General features: G+C 39.2%; 1 protein-coding gene across 10 annotated transcripts in view; it reads left to right on the plus strand.

The window, feature by feature from the left end:
* Positions 1-17,530, plus strand: part of R3HDM1 (R3H domain containing 1) — a 129,313-nt gene that overhangs the window by 74,476 nt on the left and 37,307 nt on the right. For 5 of the 10 annotated variants that reach the window (XM_044978453.1, XM_044978457.1, XM_044978455.1 and 2 more), the window contains 7 exons: positions 10-47; positions 130-180; positions 294-520; positions 3,829-4,083; positions 8,420-8,559; positions 14,473-14,736; positions 15,323-15,446. In XM_044978453.1, the coding sequence (XP_044834388.1) occupies positions 10-47; positions 130-180; positions 294-520; positions 3,829-4,083; positions 8,420-8,559; positions 14,473-14,736; positions 15,323-15,446 (1,099 nt within the window). Of the gene's footprint in view, positions 1-9; positions 48-129; positions 181-293; positions 521-3,828; positions 4,084-8,419; positions 8,560-10,157; positions 10,260-14,472; positions 14,737-15,322; positions 15,447-17,530 lie in introns of all 10 variants that reach the window. The other 5 variants (XM_044978459.1, XM_044978462.1, XM_044978463.1 and 2 more) reach the window with 4 other exon arrangements.

Raw genomic sequence — 17,530 nt, forward strand, 5'->3', positions numbered from 1 at the left:
TTTTTCCAGGCCCTGTATTCCCAAGACAATTATCTTATTGACAGAAGGTAAGAGTATTCGCAATTTAAATTGGTTCCTATTTACATTTTCTTAATAAATACTAAGCTCTCTTGTTAAAAATGTCAACAGAATCCAAGAGGAGGAAACTAATAGTACACAGCAAAGGCGGCAGATATTTAGGTATTTAATGCATCATTTTGAATCTCAAAGTATTCTTCATGCATTTCACCTTAATTTTTCTTCCTTACTTTGCAAACAATGCGTGTATTAAAAGTTTAGTTGATCAATTACAGAGTCAATAAGGAAGCTTCAGGGAGATCAGCCAACAGCCATCAAAGCAGTACTGAGAATGAGCTGCAGTACTCTGAACCCCGACCCTGGAGCAGCACGGACTCTGATAGTTCCATCCGCAATCTGAAGCCAGTTGTAACGAAAGCCAGCAGCTTCAGTGGGATTTCAGTTCTGACAAGAGGAGATAGCTCTGGAAGCAGCAAAAGCACAGGCAAGCTGTCTAAGACAGGTATAATAAATCTGTATAAGTGGTACTTTGATGCTACATAAAACTGTTTAGTTTGCCTGATAGTTAATGCACACTGCATATGTATACATAGGGATAGGGTCCAATCTTGTAACTCCTCTGTGCGCAGAAAGCCTCTTGACTGCAATGGGGGTTGCATACTAAGACTGGCCACAGGATTAGGCCCATTGTGTGTTTAACTTTTGTATAAAAATAGAATTCATATTTGAAATGAAATGAACATCTTGGAACTCTAGTTGTAAAGCTAGAAGCAAGTTATAGAAGGCTTTTGCTAGCTATTGGAATTTATTTCATATCTGTGAAAGTATGTAGAAATACTTGTCAGAATAAAACTATTTACTACTTTGGTGCAGGGGAACAGAGTTACAGTTCAGAACTGTTTCAGTCTGAGTTCATCTCTTCAGTCAAAGCTGCATGGCAAATTTGTAGATAACTGCACATTGATATCCCATTGGTATCCCTTTAATTAGAACCAATTCAGTAATAAAGCCTGTGGATTATTATTCATATTTGTTCCGTTGTTTCTAACTGGCAGTGTTAGAAATGAAGTATACACCTAATTCAGAATAAACCCCAGTAATGTGAATTTTCACCATAGTAAACTGTCTTACTGCAGAAGATTGAACTACGTACTCATTCTATGAGATTCTGTGAATCAGAGGTGTGCTAGCTCATAATTTATTCTGCATCTATAAACAGTATTATGTCGGTTTCAGAAGACCTGGTAGAAAGTGAAACAAATTTGGTAGCCTGTTTAGTGCATATTGGACATGTCAACTGCATTCTAAAGTGATCAGCCAATATGACACAATTGGCATTCTCTGCACTGGGGAGTTTCAGGGCTTAAAATAAACAACTGACTGTAGGGTTACAATTATAGGTAGTGCTGTGCAGGAAAGTAAAAGGATGTGAGTACTTGTCTGTATTATGCTAGGCTTTAGTCAATGCTATAAACCCTGTCTTCAGCGAGGATCCATTAAACATTGGCCATTAAACGCTAAACCCCCAATACCCCCCCACAAAAATATAAAAGAGAAATAAAGTACATTAAAGCATATTGCAATAAGACAGGAGATATTAATATCATAAGCAGAATTTCTGTATGAAATGAAGATCTGATAAAATTTTGTTAAGAAATGTTTATCTTTAGTACTTTGTATACATTTCAAAATCTATGGCATAAATTTTGGCTATTTGGTTTAGCAATGGAATAGCATTTTTTGATGGTGACTTTTGATAGTCAGTTACAGCTGTACCGTAATCTAGATCAGATACATTATAGAAAGATTTTCTCAAACCAAATTAGAAGAAAATATCTTGCTAAAAATAAAAACTTTTTTTTATTTTGATTTCTGAAATGGTGGTGGTGGTTCTTTCACTGCATTCCTAGGTTGTGGTGATTTAAAGTCAATTATACATTTAGGCCTATATTTATTTAACTTTTATTGAAGACAACATCGTTAAAGATGAGTCTAATATCTCTACATAATCTAGAAGCTGATGCAGATGTAAGAAAATTGTGAAATCAAGAAAAGGACTATGGGCAAGTGGAGATTGGTCATAGCACTAGGATACAGTGATTGTGGTTTGGGCAGTTTCCTCAATCTCTTTGTACCTCAGTTATCTCATCTGTAAAACAAAGTTAATAATATTTATCTTTAACTACTTTGAGATGTATGGGTAAAAAATGCAATACAAATATAAAGTACCGTATATACTTGTTCATAAGCCAATTTTTTTTAGTAAAAAAGGGACGCACCAGAGAAGGGGGTCAGCTTATGAATGGGTATAGAGTGGTAGAGGTGGGACACAGCCCCTCCCCCCACAGAGGGGGCAAGGAGAGGCAGCACAGCCAGATGAGCCAGAAGAGAAGAGGCGGGGCCAGAGTCTCTCTGCTTCTGGCCACTCTGTTCTCCCGCCCAGCCTCCGAAGCAGCTGCAGCTCTGGGGCTGGCAGGCTGCAGCCATGCCACTCGGCCCTGCCCCCCAGAGCAGGCTGTGGCCACGTCGCCTGGCCTGCTGGAGCACACTGCGGCCATGCCACCCGGCCCAGCCCACTGAAACATGTGGCCGCGCCACCTGGTCTGGCCCGCTGGAGCAGGCTGCAACCGTGCTGTCCAGCCTGCCGGAGCATCTCCAGCCAGGCCAGAGACATCATCCCCTGGCCCTCCCCAGATAAGGTGGGGTGGGATGGGATGGGAAGAGTGTGGAGGTCCTGGGCTAGGGTTGGGGTCATGTGGAGGGTGGCCACAGGGGTTACCCTCAGCTTGTCCTCCCCCCACCCCACCCCACCCCCCCCAAAAAAAGAAAGAAAAAAGTCCCCACCAGTTGCTGTCCCGGCCCATCACGGTAAGCAGCTGGCAGGCCGGGACACTTTGTTTACTTAGGTTTACCTCCATGCCTGTGGACGCTTGCGGTAAACAAACCATCTTGGCCCATTAGCAGCTTATCCTGATGGCCCGGGAGCCAAAGTTTGCTGACCCCTGAATTATAGGGTCACCTTATGAATGGGTCATAAATTTTTTTCCATTTTTACTTATCCATCTTCGGGGGGATGTCTTATAAACGAACCGGCTTCTGATAGAGTATATACGGTATTCTAACTTATAATTTCCTGCAAAGGCAGTTCAAATAATTTTAAAATAGTTGCATTGATTTTTAAATGACACATAATTTTCATCACACCATTGTTTTGAGTCTTGTTTTCTCTTCTAGATTATTTAGTGGCAGCTGATTAAGATTTCTTATGCTTAAACATTTACATTAATTTTCTGCACCTGCACGTTATGCAACTATTATAAGAAAGGTCTAATGGAAAATATTATGAACTGTATATTCAAAGGGGACTTTAGGAAAAGACAAGTGCTGCTCAAAAATATCTAGAGACATGTTTTAGGGACTTTCCGATGGCCGGGTTATTGGAAGGTTGCTTTTAGTTGCATGCTTCGGCTGCCAAAGAACTCAGGGTCTGATTCTCCAGTCCTTTGCATCTTATGTAGTCATTGGCACCTGTGCAAAGTGGGTATAATATGCTACCATTTTGATTTCATATTCACTTTAGTCTGTTGTAAAAGACTAAACAAAGATCAAGGCAGTGTAGAATCAGTCCCAGAGTTTACAGAAGAATGCTTGTAATAGATGTGCTCTACTCAGGCTGTATTGAAAAATCCATAGTTTAATATTGTAGCTACATGCTGTTGTTTAAGGGTAAGCTTTTAAAAATTATATATTTAAATGAGCATGATGTTTCTGACTCTAGGTAAAAACAATTTCTCATTACTCCTTTCCTAGGTTCAGAGTCTTCTAGTAGTGTAGGGTCATCCACGGGTTCTCTTTCTCACACCCAGCAGCCTCTTCCAGTCAGAGCTCTAAGCCAGCCTTCTCATGGCACACCTGCTGTCTATCCAACTGTCAGCACTAGTAAATCTCTTTCCTTTGATGGTGGCATAAGTGGGCAAGTGACACCTACTAGCACTAGCTTCTTTTTGCTTCCCTTGGAAGCGGCAGGCATACCACCTGGCAGTATTCTGATCAACCCTCAAACAGGTTGGTATCCAGTTGTGGACATTTTTATTATGGTTTTGGAACTTTGGAATAACGTGTAAATTGTTTAACTTGTGAGTGTATTGTAGTGTTGTCTTTTCCTTCCACCCCCAACCCTGCCCCCAACATTTTCAGTGTTGTGTGTTTTTAGTGTTTGCTCAGTGCACTTAATGTAAATGTTCTGATATGTAAGGATAATGGTTACCTCACAATAGGGATGGGAAGAAACCTGCTGTTACCAGACTGGATTAGCCTACAGGTTACAGTAAATCTAAGTCTATGCTTGAGGAACTACCAAAAAAGTTCAGCAATACTGTATTATACATGTTTAATATATTGTTTGTATCATGTCTTAATATTTGGGGAAGCTTTTAATATAATAGAAGTTGGTATAAACAAAGGGTTCTTGGATAATTTTTTAATTCTAGAAAATGAAATATTTGGGAATATTTTTCTTATCAAGCTACAGCCTTGTTTTATTTATTGTTATACATTGGCAAGTTACATTTTTTTAAAATTTGTTTTTATGTCTCATCAGTGTACTTTTTGTTTCCTTCAGGGTCATATTTCTGGGGTGGGGTGGGGAATGGGAATTAAATTATTTCACTTTTGAAACTAGTTTTGTACTCAACTAAATAAATCCATTGTCTTTCAGCCCTGACTATATTTTTTCCTTAAAACAAATCATATGCTAATATGGTAAGCCATATTAGAGAAAACATTTTACATTCATGGTTGTGTTAGTACTTGTATCAGTTACTTAAATGTTTCTCCATATATGCCTTATGTAAGGAATGGCTAAAGCCAGCCATGCTATACACTGAGAAACCAGTACCCAGAAATAGCATGCATTTCCCAGCTCCCAGGCACTTGTTATACACTGAAGATGGCATGTTTAGTATCTTAAGGCTGGGTGCTGCAGCAGCACTGTAGACTTTCCTGGTCATAAAACAACAGTTGCATAGTTGATAAGTGGATGTCCCATGTTCCTATTGACCATTCATCTATATTTTGCCACAGTCACTGTCATAGCAAGGTGAAATGCTCACACCAGAAAATGAAGAACTTTAGGCTCTGTCTCTACTGGAGTTAAAACAGTCTTAGCCAGAGCCATAAGTAAACAGACTTCTTGCTAGCAAGGTGATGACGATTTCCCTGCCCAGGTTCTGACTAACAGCTACACTATAGTTCAAACTAAGGTGTAATAATCCCTTTGTTAGCCCACATTCCTAGTATCTCATGTCTCAAATTTACCAGTCAGTTTAGCCCTCCCGTATTCACTGGGTTTAAGAGTCATCACTCAATTGGGCAAACATTGCACATTCAGCGGAACAACATTAACTTGAAAATTATATTTGCATCATTTTATTATATGTACTGGTATAAATAATTTTAATTTAAAGAGAAAAATACTTTCTCTTTTTTCCAGTTTGTTTACTGTGTGTTTGACAACATTTTGTGTGTGATCAGTTTCACTTTTTGTTCTTGTATTGTTAGTCAGTTTTACTATGTTTTGTTTATAGGTCTTCCACATAGCAACTGGAGACTGAGAAACTTTTTTTTTATATTTAAAAAAAAAAGAAAGGGGGGGAGGAGGGATTGTAAAACCCCACTAGTTGGCAGGAGGACTTAAGAGCAGGTACCTGAAACTACTTTTAATTCACGTTATAAAACTGTCTTAATTTCAAATAGTGTGGCCCATTAATTACATATTTATACTTTCTCAGTCAATAATTTTGCTTTCATTATAGAAGGCCTGTGTGATAAGTTTACAGGAAAGGATCCTTCAGTAGCAATGGTTGAGTGACATTAATACCCTTCCAGAACAGTATGAATATCCGCAACATTCTGTTCAGATGAGTTCCCAGATGATAACCGATATTCATGGGCAGTTAGGGAAGAAGTGACTGCTCTTCTAGTTCTGCCTTTTCACATGAGTTAGAGAGTGTTCAAAGAGTACAGGTTAAATTCTTACTCTCCCTGACAGTGATTTCTGCAGACTTAGCAGTGTGAGAGTCTTTTTGCTTCCTCCCTCTCTTCCCACACAGTGAGAGAAGGTTCTTCCCCCCCCCCCATCTCTCCCCCTAGTCACAGTGGGGAGCAAGACTGATCTTAGTAAAGCCTAGAAAGTGTGTGTGTGTGTGTGTGTGTGTAGCGGAGAGGGGGAATTAAAAATGCTTGACTCCCTAAGGCTGTGAATAATATCTCCATGGATCCCCAGTCCCTGAGGTTGAAGGAGAAGTGTTAAGCCAAATCAAATATAGTTGGAAATTATCAAATGAATGGGCCCAGTCTTAAGCTACATCCACAGCTGAAGCTGGGGTGGTGATTCCCAGCTCAAGTAGACATACTCACGCTAGCTTTCATCAAGCTAGCATGCTAAAAATAGTAGTTTGGCAGCGGTAGCACGGGCTAGCTGCCCTAAGTACAAACCCACCTGAATCCCATGGGTACATATTTGGGATAGCTAACCTGTGCTGCTGCTCGCTGCTGCCCATGCTACTGCAGCTATCACTGAGAGCTAGAATGAGTGTGTCTATTCAAACTGGGAACCACACCCTCAGCTCCAAATCTGGACATAGCCTTCAACCAGTGGTCCCCAACCTTTTTGTGGCCAGTAGCACATTCATGTTTTCAGACGAGTGTGGCGGGCACCAACAATTTTTCAAGACTTATTTTGTATTTGTACATTAAATAATATGAAAAACATCATATTTAATATAACATAATATATGAATCCAGAGAGAAGCCGGAGAGAAGCTGCGAGGACAGAACACCGGCGCCTGCAGCCCCAGAATTCTCTGTCCCCGGCTGGCGCGGGGCCGCGGCTTCTCTCTGGCTTACGCCACAGGCCCACACCTGCCAGGGACTGAGAACACCGGCACCCACAGCCTGCAGCCCCGGAGTTCTCTGTCCCCGGCAGGCGCGGCTTGTCTCCCCTGCTGGGCACTAGGCGGGCCCCGCGCCTGCTGGGAACAGAGAACACCGTGCTGGCAGCCTGAGTTCTCTGTCCCCATCAGGTGCTGGGCCGTGGCTTCTCTCCCCTGCTGGGCACTAGGCAAGCGCACATAAATGCCCCGGCGGGCGCCATGGCACCTGCAGGCACCACGTTGGGGACCACTGCCTTAGACTGAATGTTGGGCCTTTCCTACATCCCTCTGTTATGCAAACCTCTGTAGCCTATTTGATCTGTGTTGTTTGGTCTCCTTGATCTAGCTTCTGTCTTATGTCCCTCACTGAAATATCCTTATGTGGGAACTAAATTTCTATCCTTGTAGGAATGTGACCTAGTCAGCAGGTAAAATTGAAAAGATTTCATTAGCATATAAACACATGGGTGCCTAGACTATATGGAAATGCTGAGAATTTCTTGTTTCTACCAAAGTAGTTAGGTTCAGGCTGATATAGGGAAATGAGACAGGAAGTTAGCGCTCAGTCCCTCATCTTTAAATGGAAATTCTTGGATTAATTTTTTTTGTAAACTTAATTGTTACTAATAAAACCCTAGACTATGATATGTTTTAAAATCTAGTTTTATTTTTTCTGTTTTTTGCTGTTCTGTTTCCTTTCAGCATCTTTGCTGAGCTCAAACACTGAAATCAGTCATTTTCACTATTACTGATTAGTCAGTTTTTAATCATTTTCACTTTTTGGTTCTCTTACATTAGCAGGCTGCTCCAATGTTGGGGATGCAAATATTTCATGGGAATATAGTATTACATACCAGTTCAGCTGAAAGTTTTGAATAAATTCACTTTAATGAGGATAGCTCTTTAAAAGGTTCTTAATGACAATGGCAATGTAATTATAACTGTTTTATGGAGAGAGAAATAATTTCTCTTTTTTTCCATTACCATACATCTTGGCTGGCATTTTAGATGATAAGGGAGACACTTTTAAATTGCTTCTTAAGGATATGAGGAGAAGAAAACTGTTTAATGAATTTTTCTTCTTCTCTTTATACTTTTTTCAGTCCTTATAATTGAAAAAGAGCTTTCAAGACTGACACAAATAAATATTGGTCATCCATTTTAGTTCATACATTTGTCTTTGGTAAATGACTAGCTATTTTCTGGACATGATCACTATTTACCACAGAAACGTATGGGCTTTTAATTACAAATTATCTTGCAAATGAGGCCTTTGGTAATTGCTGTTCTAATTGTAAAGGCAAGCATTTAGTAATATAACCCCAAAAAATCGTATAAAATATAGTAATTCAGATCTCATGTTATAATATCAGACTTTATTTTTGACATTGGATTTAAATATATTCATCTCAGTCTGTCCTTAACCTAAATAACGTCTTTTATTTTATTTTTTTCCCTCCACACTCTAGGTCAGCCATTCGTTAACCCAGATGGCACTCCTGTTGTGTATAATCCTCCTATGCTTCAGCAACCTGTTAGGACCCAAGTGCCTGGACCGCCACAGCAACCACCTCAGCAGCAACCAGCAGCTAATCACATCCTATCACAGGTGCACATGTCAAATACGTGATGCTCGACTGAGCCTTCTTGCCATCCAATAATAAGAAAATAGTAGACTGATCTGTTGTGGAATTTTTTGAAAGAGAAGCATTAGCTAGCCACATACATGTAACTGGATATTCTTTTTAATCACCAGACATACCAGTTTTCCAGACGATGTGACAGGGCAGTCACGTTTTCCTAAAACACATAAAAAGCAGAAAGATGAACTGTCAAGGTTCTGATATCAAGGATGTAGCAAGCATCGCCACCTTACTAACACGGCTGTTACTGCTTAGCAGAATGAAAGTAACTGAACCAGGGCTCAAATGGTAAACATTTAACAAGGGCCAAACTCTCTATCCTTTCTGCCATGTCCCTATACTGTATATTAGACTAATTATTTCATTTTAACACAGAGCTACATTCCCTTTCTCTTCCAGTCCCAAATCTCTTAATTTAAATCATGAAATGACCCCATGACACATTCAAAGGATTAATTTATACATTTCATAATGATGTATAATAGCACTAAAGAATTGGATCTGTTTTAACCTCCTATTCTTGTATTAGAGGAAGCTAATAGACCACTTTAAGGCTGACCCAAACCCCCACAAAATAGTCCTACTTTTACAGCGGTGATTCCAAGCATCAAGTACAGGCTCTTGCCTCACCAGCCTTAGGTAGTGACACAACCTTGTTCAAACTTGTTGAAAAGTTATTCATGGGCATTTTACCTTCACTGTCATCTTAGTCTATTTTCCTTGTGTTAAATCCTCTGTCCTATGTGCTCAAGCTGCCACCTACACTATAGCTTAAACTCTGCAGCCTACGGAGTTAAATCGTCTTGAAACTGGTCAGACTCATCTGTACAGCCTGTTACCAGTATGGGATGTACAAGAGCAATACAGAATGCATGTGTTTTCTTTCCTCCTCCCAAGAGCTGTCATTGCCTTCTCCATAATAATCTCAGTCTCTATAGGCTTGTTGTCATAACACAATAATCTTGCATTATAGACATATCTGTGTCTGACACTGAGTTGCCAAAACCTTTTTCTATATTTATATACTATATTAATCACATATTGCAAATATTGTTAGTGGTGGTAAATCTTTGTTATTTTTAGTGCCCCTGCTATGCATATAAGACTTTAGGAGTGGTAAATTCAATTGTATTTCAAAATGCACCTTTTGCTCAATAATAAAATGGCATGTTTTGATTTGTTTTTTGCGCTTGCTTAGTGCTGGATTTAAAAACTGAAATATGTATTTAAAATGCATATATATACTTATTACTTTAAAACAAGTGGTTTACATATAACTATTAAAAATAACAAAATTATCTATGTTTAAATTAAACTTAATTTGCTGCTTTGTCATATAGTTTATTATTTAATAATTATAAGCAAATTGCCCCTCTTGATAGGAGATAGATAAATGTAAAAACACATTAATTCTTACTCTCTGAAGTTTTTCAATTTTCTATTAAATTATATTGTCAGATGCTATTGCAAAATATCTGTTTACTCAGGTTTTTTTGGGGTTTTTTTGTTTTCCATTTTTCTTATTCTCTTTGATTGACTGTTTATAAAACTGTTACTTCTTCAGCCTATCCGGTCTCTGCAGTCTTCTTCACAGCCTGTTCAATACTCTACAGTCTCTTATCCACCCCCGCTCCTGCCAGTCTCATCTACCCAGCAATATTCTGTGGTACTATATCTTCTATTCACCTCTTCTCTGCATGGGTGAAGTGTGTGTGTGTGTAACACAAACATTGACTGGTTGCAATGTCAACTGCAGTAAAATAGTGCCTAGAGGGAAAACCAGTTCCTAAGATCCTTGCACGCTACTTGACATTTGAGGGGAATATATACAATGGAGTTTTTCATTACTGTTGCTCCGATAGCCAGTCAATATTAATTTATTATGCCCCTTGATTTTTTTCTTTTCTTTGTCCTTTGTTTCTTTTATTATGCCCCTACTTCTCAGCTGTTGATTTCTCTTTTTGCTTTCCCTCCTTTAGCCCCTTTTGTTGTTTTTGTATGGCGCCTAGTTTGAGCCCCTTTGCCAGAGCAGTAGGAAGAGCTCCACTATGCCTCATATTTCCCCAGCATCCTTGCCCAATGAAAAGGAGAGCTCAAGGTGTACTATCAGGTGCACTGGCTAGCTCTCCTTACCAACACAGCCTCTTCAGATGCCAATCCTGGGATTGTGTGGCCTAGAGTGTTAGGGTTTCATGGGAGGTGAGTGAGCAGGTATGCTTCTCTTGATGCCAAAGTTTAAGGGATGAAGTTGACTGACAAGCAGGTGAACTGGAACTGGGGATTCCAGATATTTTACAGGGAGACTGCTCTGGATATCTTGATGGCTGATGTGGTCTGTTAGTCGTAACAAGGGAAATTCACTAAAATGGTGCCAAAGAAGTTTAGTAACAGATAATCAGTTTTAAAAAAATCTAGAGGTATTAATTATATATAGTAGTAATCTAATAAATAGGGTTTATGGTATACAGCGTGTGTAAAATATATTAAATACTATTACTTAATAAGCATAGATATATATGCATGCTGATGGGGTGGGGATAGTCTCCTATAAATTTACCAGAATGAGATTGAAACAGTGAATGTATGCTAATAAAAGCAGGATGATGTAAAATACTTTATTTTAAATCTCTAAATACACCTCTACCCCGATATAACGTGACCCGATATAACACGAATTTGGATATAATGCGGTAAAGCAGCGCTCGGGGGGGGGGGGAGGGGGAGGCTGTGCACTCCAGCGGATCAAAGCAAGTTCGATGTAATGTGGTTTCACCTATAACATGGTAAGATTTTTTTGACTCCCGAGGACAGCGTTATATCAGGGTCGAGGTGTATAGTTTCAGATGTAGCTGCTGTTAGTATCCTTCACCACCTTAATTTTTCACCTTACCTTTTAAAGAGTAGCTTCTTACTCATTGTTTTTAAAGTCTTTTTCTATTTTTTTTATTTCCTCTCTGTTATGTAGCAATTTTGGGAGCCCTTTGCTGATATTGGCACTGAAGTTCTTAGGTGTCCATTGTCTATTTCTTCTCCCCAGTACCCTGAGTTTACTCCCCACACCACATATTCAAGTTAGGAGACTTTTGGCTGTTGTCTTGTAGGTCAGCCTCATGATGATTGGTTTATGTTTTGTACAGCACTTTGAAATTGTAAAGCACTGTCTAAAATATTATTATTATTATTTATTACCTCTAAAGTGAGAGAGAGAGAGTCATCAAAACATTACAAGTGGCTTTTTCTATTGAGAATGAGTGTTTTGATTTCAGCTGCATTTCAGGTATTAAACCCCTCCCTTACTGTACCTGAAAACATGTGGGTGTGGGCTCACTGCTTATAGGAGGTGTCAGTAATCAGTCCTCTTGCACTGGCATTGTAAACAATATGAATGGGAAAAAAAACTTTTTCAGCATTGATGCAAAAAGTGCTCTTTAGATTTGGCAGAAGGAGTGAATTAAAATAATGTGTCCCATCCATATAAGCAGGTAAACTGTTTTCAACATTGGTTCAGGAGGACTCATTGCTGACAACCATTGCCAGCAACAGATCTATTTATGAGCATAGAGCAGGCCTTTGAATTTGCCATCATGTATATTTCAATGTATAGAACACCTTCAAAGTACTTTACCAACATTAAGTAATACAATAAGCCTATGAGATAAGTGTGTATCATTTCACCAGTTTAGCATAGGGAAATCAAAACATGATGGAGATAAGTCACTTGTCCAAGGCTGGAATTTGAATCAGAGCCTGGGTTAGAACTGAGGGTCTCCCGGCTCCCATACCTCTGCTTTGTCATCCTAATGCATGTTTCTATTATTCAATAACTACCTACTTTACATTTATTTGTGGTTGTGTGTATATATAGCTAATATTTTGATCAATAGTGCTGGAATAGTGCAGAAGCCCATTTCTCTAATAAAGAATGTACATATTCATCTTACTTCATTAGGCTGTGTAATTAAAATCACTTGATTAATTACTGTTACCTATATTTGAGTGTACAGTTTTGAAGGAAGAAAATAACTGCACTCTGAATTTTTTTGGTCCATCAGTTATTCCATTATTTTGTCTGGTTTATGTTTAGACTTTATTAAAGCAGAGACTGGTGAAGATTAGTAACGGATGTAAAGCAGTTCACCAATGGATCACTGGTTCAAATGCAGGCTGCTCTTGTAGCATCCTAAATTTGTACTATCTGATGGCTAGTACTCATTCAGCACAGTGAAATGGGTGATGGTCTCGGTCAAGAATCTAGATTATAGATATCCATAACTCCTAAAAAGACAGTTATGTTTGCCTCTTTATTGGTAGTATCATAAAAAAGACAGCAGGTTAAATGGCCCATGGTGATTTGACAACTATATCATCTCTCTAGGGTAAACTCTCCGGCTCAGAGTTTAGATAACTTGCACTGCCTCAGCCTACACTGTACAAGTTTTTGGTGGATAAGTATAATATTTCATGTTTCAGTCTCCTTATGAACCAACTTTCCTCTAGATTATGTATTTTGAAAAGCAGACATTGAGATGTTAAGCCTAAAAACAACGGGCTAAGCTGGATAGTTGAGTCAGTAGGCCATCTTTAGGACATAAGTCAATGTACTAAAAGCCCAAGGTGGCTTATAGTGGCAAATAAAGAGCTAAAAGTTCACTTGTGAAAATATAACAATTTTCTTAAGTGCAACTGAAAACTGCTAATGGTTTCATTAGACATATCCTCAGCATTGAGAAAAAAGTGTTTAATCATGAAACACAGGATGTAGTTCCACAAAATACAGAAATCAGAAAAGGTAAAGAAAATATTTGTACGCAATGCAGATAGTTTTCCAAATACTTAATTTCCTTAGCAGTTGAAGAGTGTATATATCAGCCATATGATCTTCCTCAGGACTAACTGAGGAGGGCCAGGTGGCCATAATATAGCTTCGGCATAGTACCTCTGTGTTCTATTGCCTTTTGGAAAGTCCAGGTTTAAGGTGTGAATTGAAGCTTACGGGTTAGCAAAAGATGTAATACTAGTGAGTGCATGTGTTCTTTGGATGATGATAGCCATATCACTGTTGGATGATACACCAAACACAACTGCTGTTAGCCATGAGTACTATTTCCAGGCCCTAGTATAAACTGTAGAAAAAGTGCTTGGGACTACAATAATGAAGGACTCAGAACTTCACTGGGCACTAGCAGTGCCTAGCACAATGGGCCCCAATCCTTGACTGAGGTTTGTAGATGTTACCGTAATACATACAAATAATAAATAAGACTACAACATGGACTCATGCAGAACTTAACATTTGTGCCTATTTTGAGGATTAGCAGTTGATCTTGGTATCATATTAGCAGTATTATATATACTCATAGACTAATGGACAGTCTTTTTTATTCAAGACTAGTAGCATTATTAACACAATCTCTAGAAAATCGGATATTTTTTTCTTAAATACGGTGATGCTGTATGCATCCTGTTTTGATTAGAGTTAAACATTTTCACCTCCCCTTTGGAATTAGATCTGAAAAGTTATTGACATAATTTAAATTGTTTGATTCTAATTCATAGCAATTCTATATTTAACCCTTATGAAAGATAGCCTCCTTTTATGAAAGAAAATCTGTTTCTAGCCTAAGATGTTAAACCTTTTAAGTTTCTCTCCATTTGTGTAACTTCTCCACAATTAACCTTAATAATTACTACACTGTTCTTAGCACACTGTTCTATTTCTGTTCTGAAGCTTGCCTTGTCATTCTTTGTTAGTGTTTTAACATATGGTCATTGCACAGGTGCATGTTTTAATTTTTCACTTACTGAAGAATTTACCTAGTAACTATACTTTTCCTAGTTTGAATATTTGTGAATGTAATGTTTATCCTTTTTTATTATAGCAAGACAACCTAGGATCACAATTTAGCCATATGAGTCTTGCCCGCCAGTCATCTGCTGATGGTGCTGAACCTCACCCCACCATGTTCCAGTCTACTGTAGTCCTTCAGCCCCCACAACAGTCTGGCTATATTATAGCAACAGCCTCACCTCTGCCACCACCACAAGGCCAACCAGTTCCTACTCCCAACTACTCTGCATCCAGCCATCCTGTCAACCAGCAAGTGCTGCAGCAACAGGGATATATGCAGCAACCTCTACCACAGGTACAAAGGCTTTATATTTTCTTCTCAGACAACTATTTAAAAGATTATCCTTGGCGCCATTCGTGAACATTTTATATTTCAATGGACTTGGATAGTAAATTTGATTTTCTTAATTCTTGGTTTGAAGTCAGTGGCTTCCGTTACTTGGGGAATGAGCAGTCATCCAAGCTTCATGCCTATCCACCAGTAACTCCTAAAGACTTAAAAAATTAGAGTTTAGGAAGCATATAGTATCATTAATAGTGGTATTTTTAAATTAAATTTAACCTACTCAAGTATAAATTTTATATATTCTCATGCTCGGCACATATTTTATTTTGCTTAGTTTTAAAGAGGCTCTCCAATATGTCTACGTTTAAAATTTTTGCTATGAAGACTGGCCTAGGAATCCTAATCATCATTATTTTCTTTAATCCCCCTATTTGAGTGCTGAGAAATTTAAAGAAAGCAGCTATTTATTTTGATATGACCCAAAGAAAATAGAATTGCCTTTATTTTGTGATTTTTTTTCCAGGATTCAGTGTTTTTGCACTCTGCCTTTTATAAACCTAAAAATGTGAATCTCCAAAATGTTGCTCCTTTTTAGATGCCAGCTTGTTATTGTGCTCCAGGCCAGTATCCACACTCCAATCAACAATATCGACCAGTTACTGCTGTCCATTACAACACACAGCAAAACCCACCACTGCCACAGCCTGCACAGCAGACAGGTTTGTAGAATTTTTTCACTATTTCACGTGATTATGGGTGTTAAAGGAAACTGCTGGTACTGTCAGATACTGAAGTCTCAGTAAAGCAACATTTGCTAATGGTGAAGAAATATCTTTCAAGGTATACAACTTTGTAGCAGTCCAAATATGAAGAATTGTGGTCGTTCTTTAAATGTGGCATGTGGTCATAAGCTGAAATCATTATACCCTCCTTTGTGTCAGGGATGACTGATTTAAATCAGCAATTTAAATCACCAAGTGGAAAGCCTTGATTACAATTGATGATTTAAATCAACTTTTCCATTTGTACTTCAGTGGTTTTCTAAAGAAAGTTGCATTTACCAACTAAATTTGGTACATCTTTTTGATACTTCGGAGAGTACATTATAACTATATACATTTATTTAAACAATTATATAACTTAATATTTTCAGATTCTTATTAACGACATTTTGACAGAAGAATGCTGCTGCTTTAAGTGGTGTCCCTCTGGGTGCTCCACTTCAGGTGCACATGGGCCTCTTGAGCCCTTGATTTTCCATTACTTGTGTCTGTTTGGCCTGTGCATGGTCCCTGTGCCTCCTCATGCTGGATACTGAGGCTATATAGAGATGGGCCGGCGAACGCCCTCAGTACCAAGTAAGCAACAGGACCAGACACCATCAGCGCCTGCATCAGTATCCCCACCCCCCGATTGACTGTAATGTTGGTCTTGGTTACCACGTTAGTACCAGTCCCATACTCGGTACCACAAGACACACTAAGGATCTATCTGTAATGGACAAACTGGAGCCCCCACACTTCATGGGTACTGAACATCTCTCAGTACAGAGACGCTGAGCTCCTGACCATCACCATCCTCTGGTGCTGCAGTACTTCCACCATTTTCTGCGTATGCTCCTCCGTTGGGTGATACTGAGGTGGATGAAGGAGACTTTCAGTTGCTCCTGTTGATGTACAGGGTTCTCTGACATATCCTTTCAGGAACCCATTCTTGGACATACTGGGACCTCGGTGTCACAACCCAATGGCCCCCTCCCTCAGGGGTTCCCCTGGAGAGGCAAATCAGCATTGTATGTTACTAACGCTGTTGCAGGCATTGCAAGGTATTTTGGGAAAGGTTAAAGGTGTAAGTGTAAAGTAAAAGATTCCTTTGCAGGTTGCAAAAGGCCAAAAAAAAAAAAAGGGAATGGGTTAACACAATGCTCCAGCTAGGTCCAAAAATAAAAGGCTAACTTCAGCCCAAGGCCACTGCACACAACCAACTCTCGGCTACCTGCTTAAAAAAAAAAAAAAAACCAAACCCCAAAAGCCTAAATTCCAACCCCAATCAGGTTTTTTTGTTTTTTTTTTAAATGCCTAAGCTAAGCAAAACTGCAAAGGCTACAAAAACTAGTAAAACAGCAAAAGCCAGCAAAAACAAAGTTTTCGCATCCCTAAAGCCGGTGTGTTTTTAAAAAGCTAAAAAAGCCGCAAAAAGTTGGTTTAAATGAAAACAAAAAACAAAGGTCCCTAAACAAAATCCCCCCCCCCCCCAAAAACACCCCCACAGAACTTAAAAACCCTCCTAAAAGCCAAAGCAAATCAACAACAAACCCTAAACGGCCTGTGCACAAAACAAAACTCTCGTCCACCCTTCCCCCTCTTCTTACATTACACCCAGGCTTGGCCAGCCTCTGGTCATGCATGTGAATATGAAAATGGGTTAGGGTTGGGGCACTAACGCTTTCTTCCTTCTGCCAAGTAACGTAAAAGCTTTCCCAGCACTCGCCGCTGTTATTTTATTAATAAAGGTTTAAAATTTAGTCACTTGGTGTGCTCCTTCATCCCCTCCCCTAACAATCCTGCAGCCTCAGCCTAATCACCTAATGCCTCAAGCAAATTAATAACAAAAATCTGTCACACCGGGGCTGCTTATTATCAGCAATTTGCCAGACCACTGGTACCGTCTCATAAGTAGGCTAGAATCCTACAGTTCTCTCCTCCCACAGGATGAGATGTTTGAAGAGCATGGTTATCCCACCCTCAAACACCTATTTCATCCTTCTCTCCAGATGAGGTGGCTATGCCTCCTCCACCTTCCA

The sequence above is a fragment of the Mauremys mutica genome, chromosome 10 (assembly GCF_020497125.1).
Source record: "Mauremys mutica isolate MM-2020 ecotype Southern chromosome 10, ASM2049712v1, whole genome shotgun sequence".
Classification (NCBI taxonomy): domain Eukaryota; kingdom Metazoa; phylum Chordata; order Testudines; family Geoemydidae; genus Mauremys; species Mauremys mutica.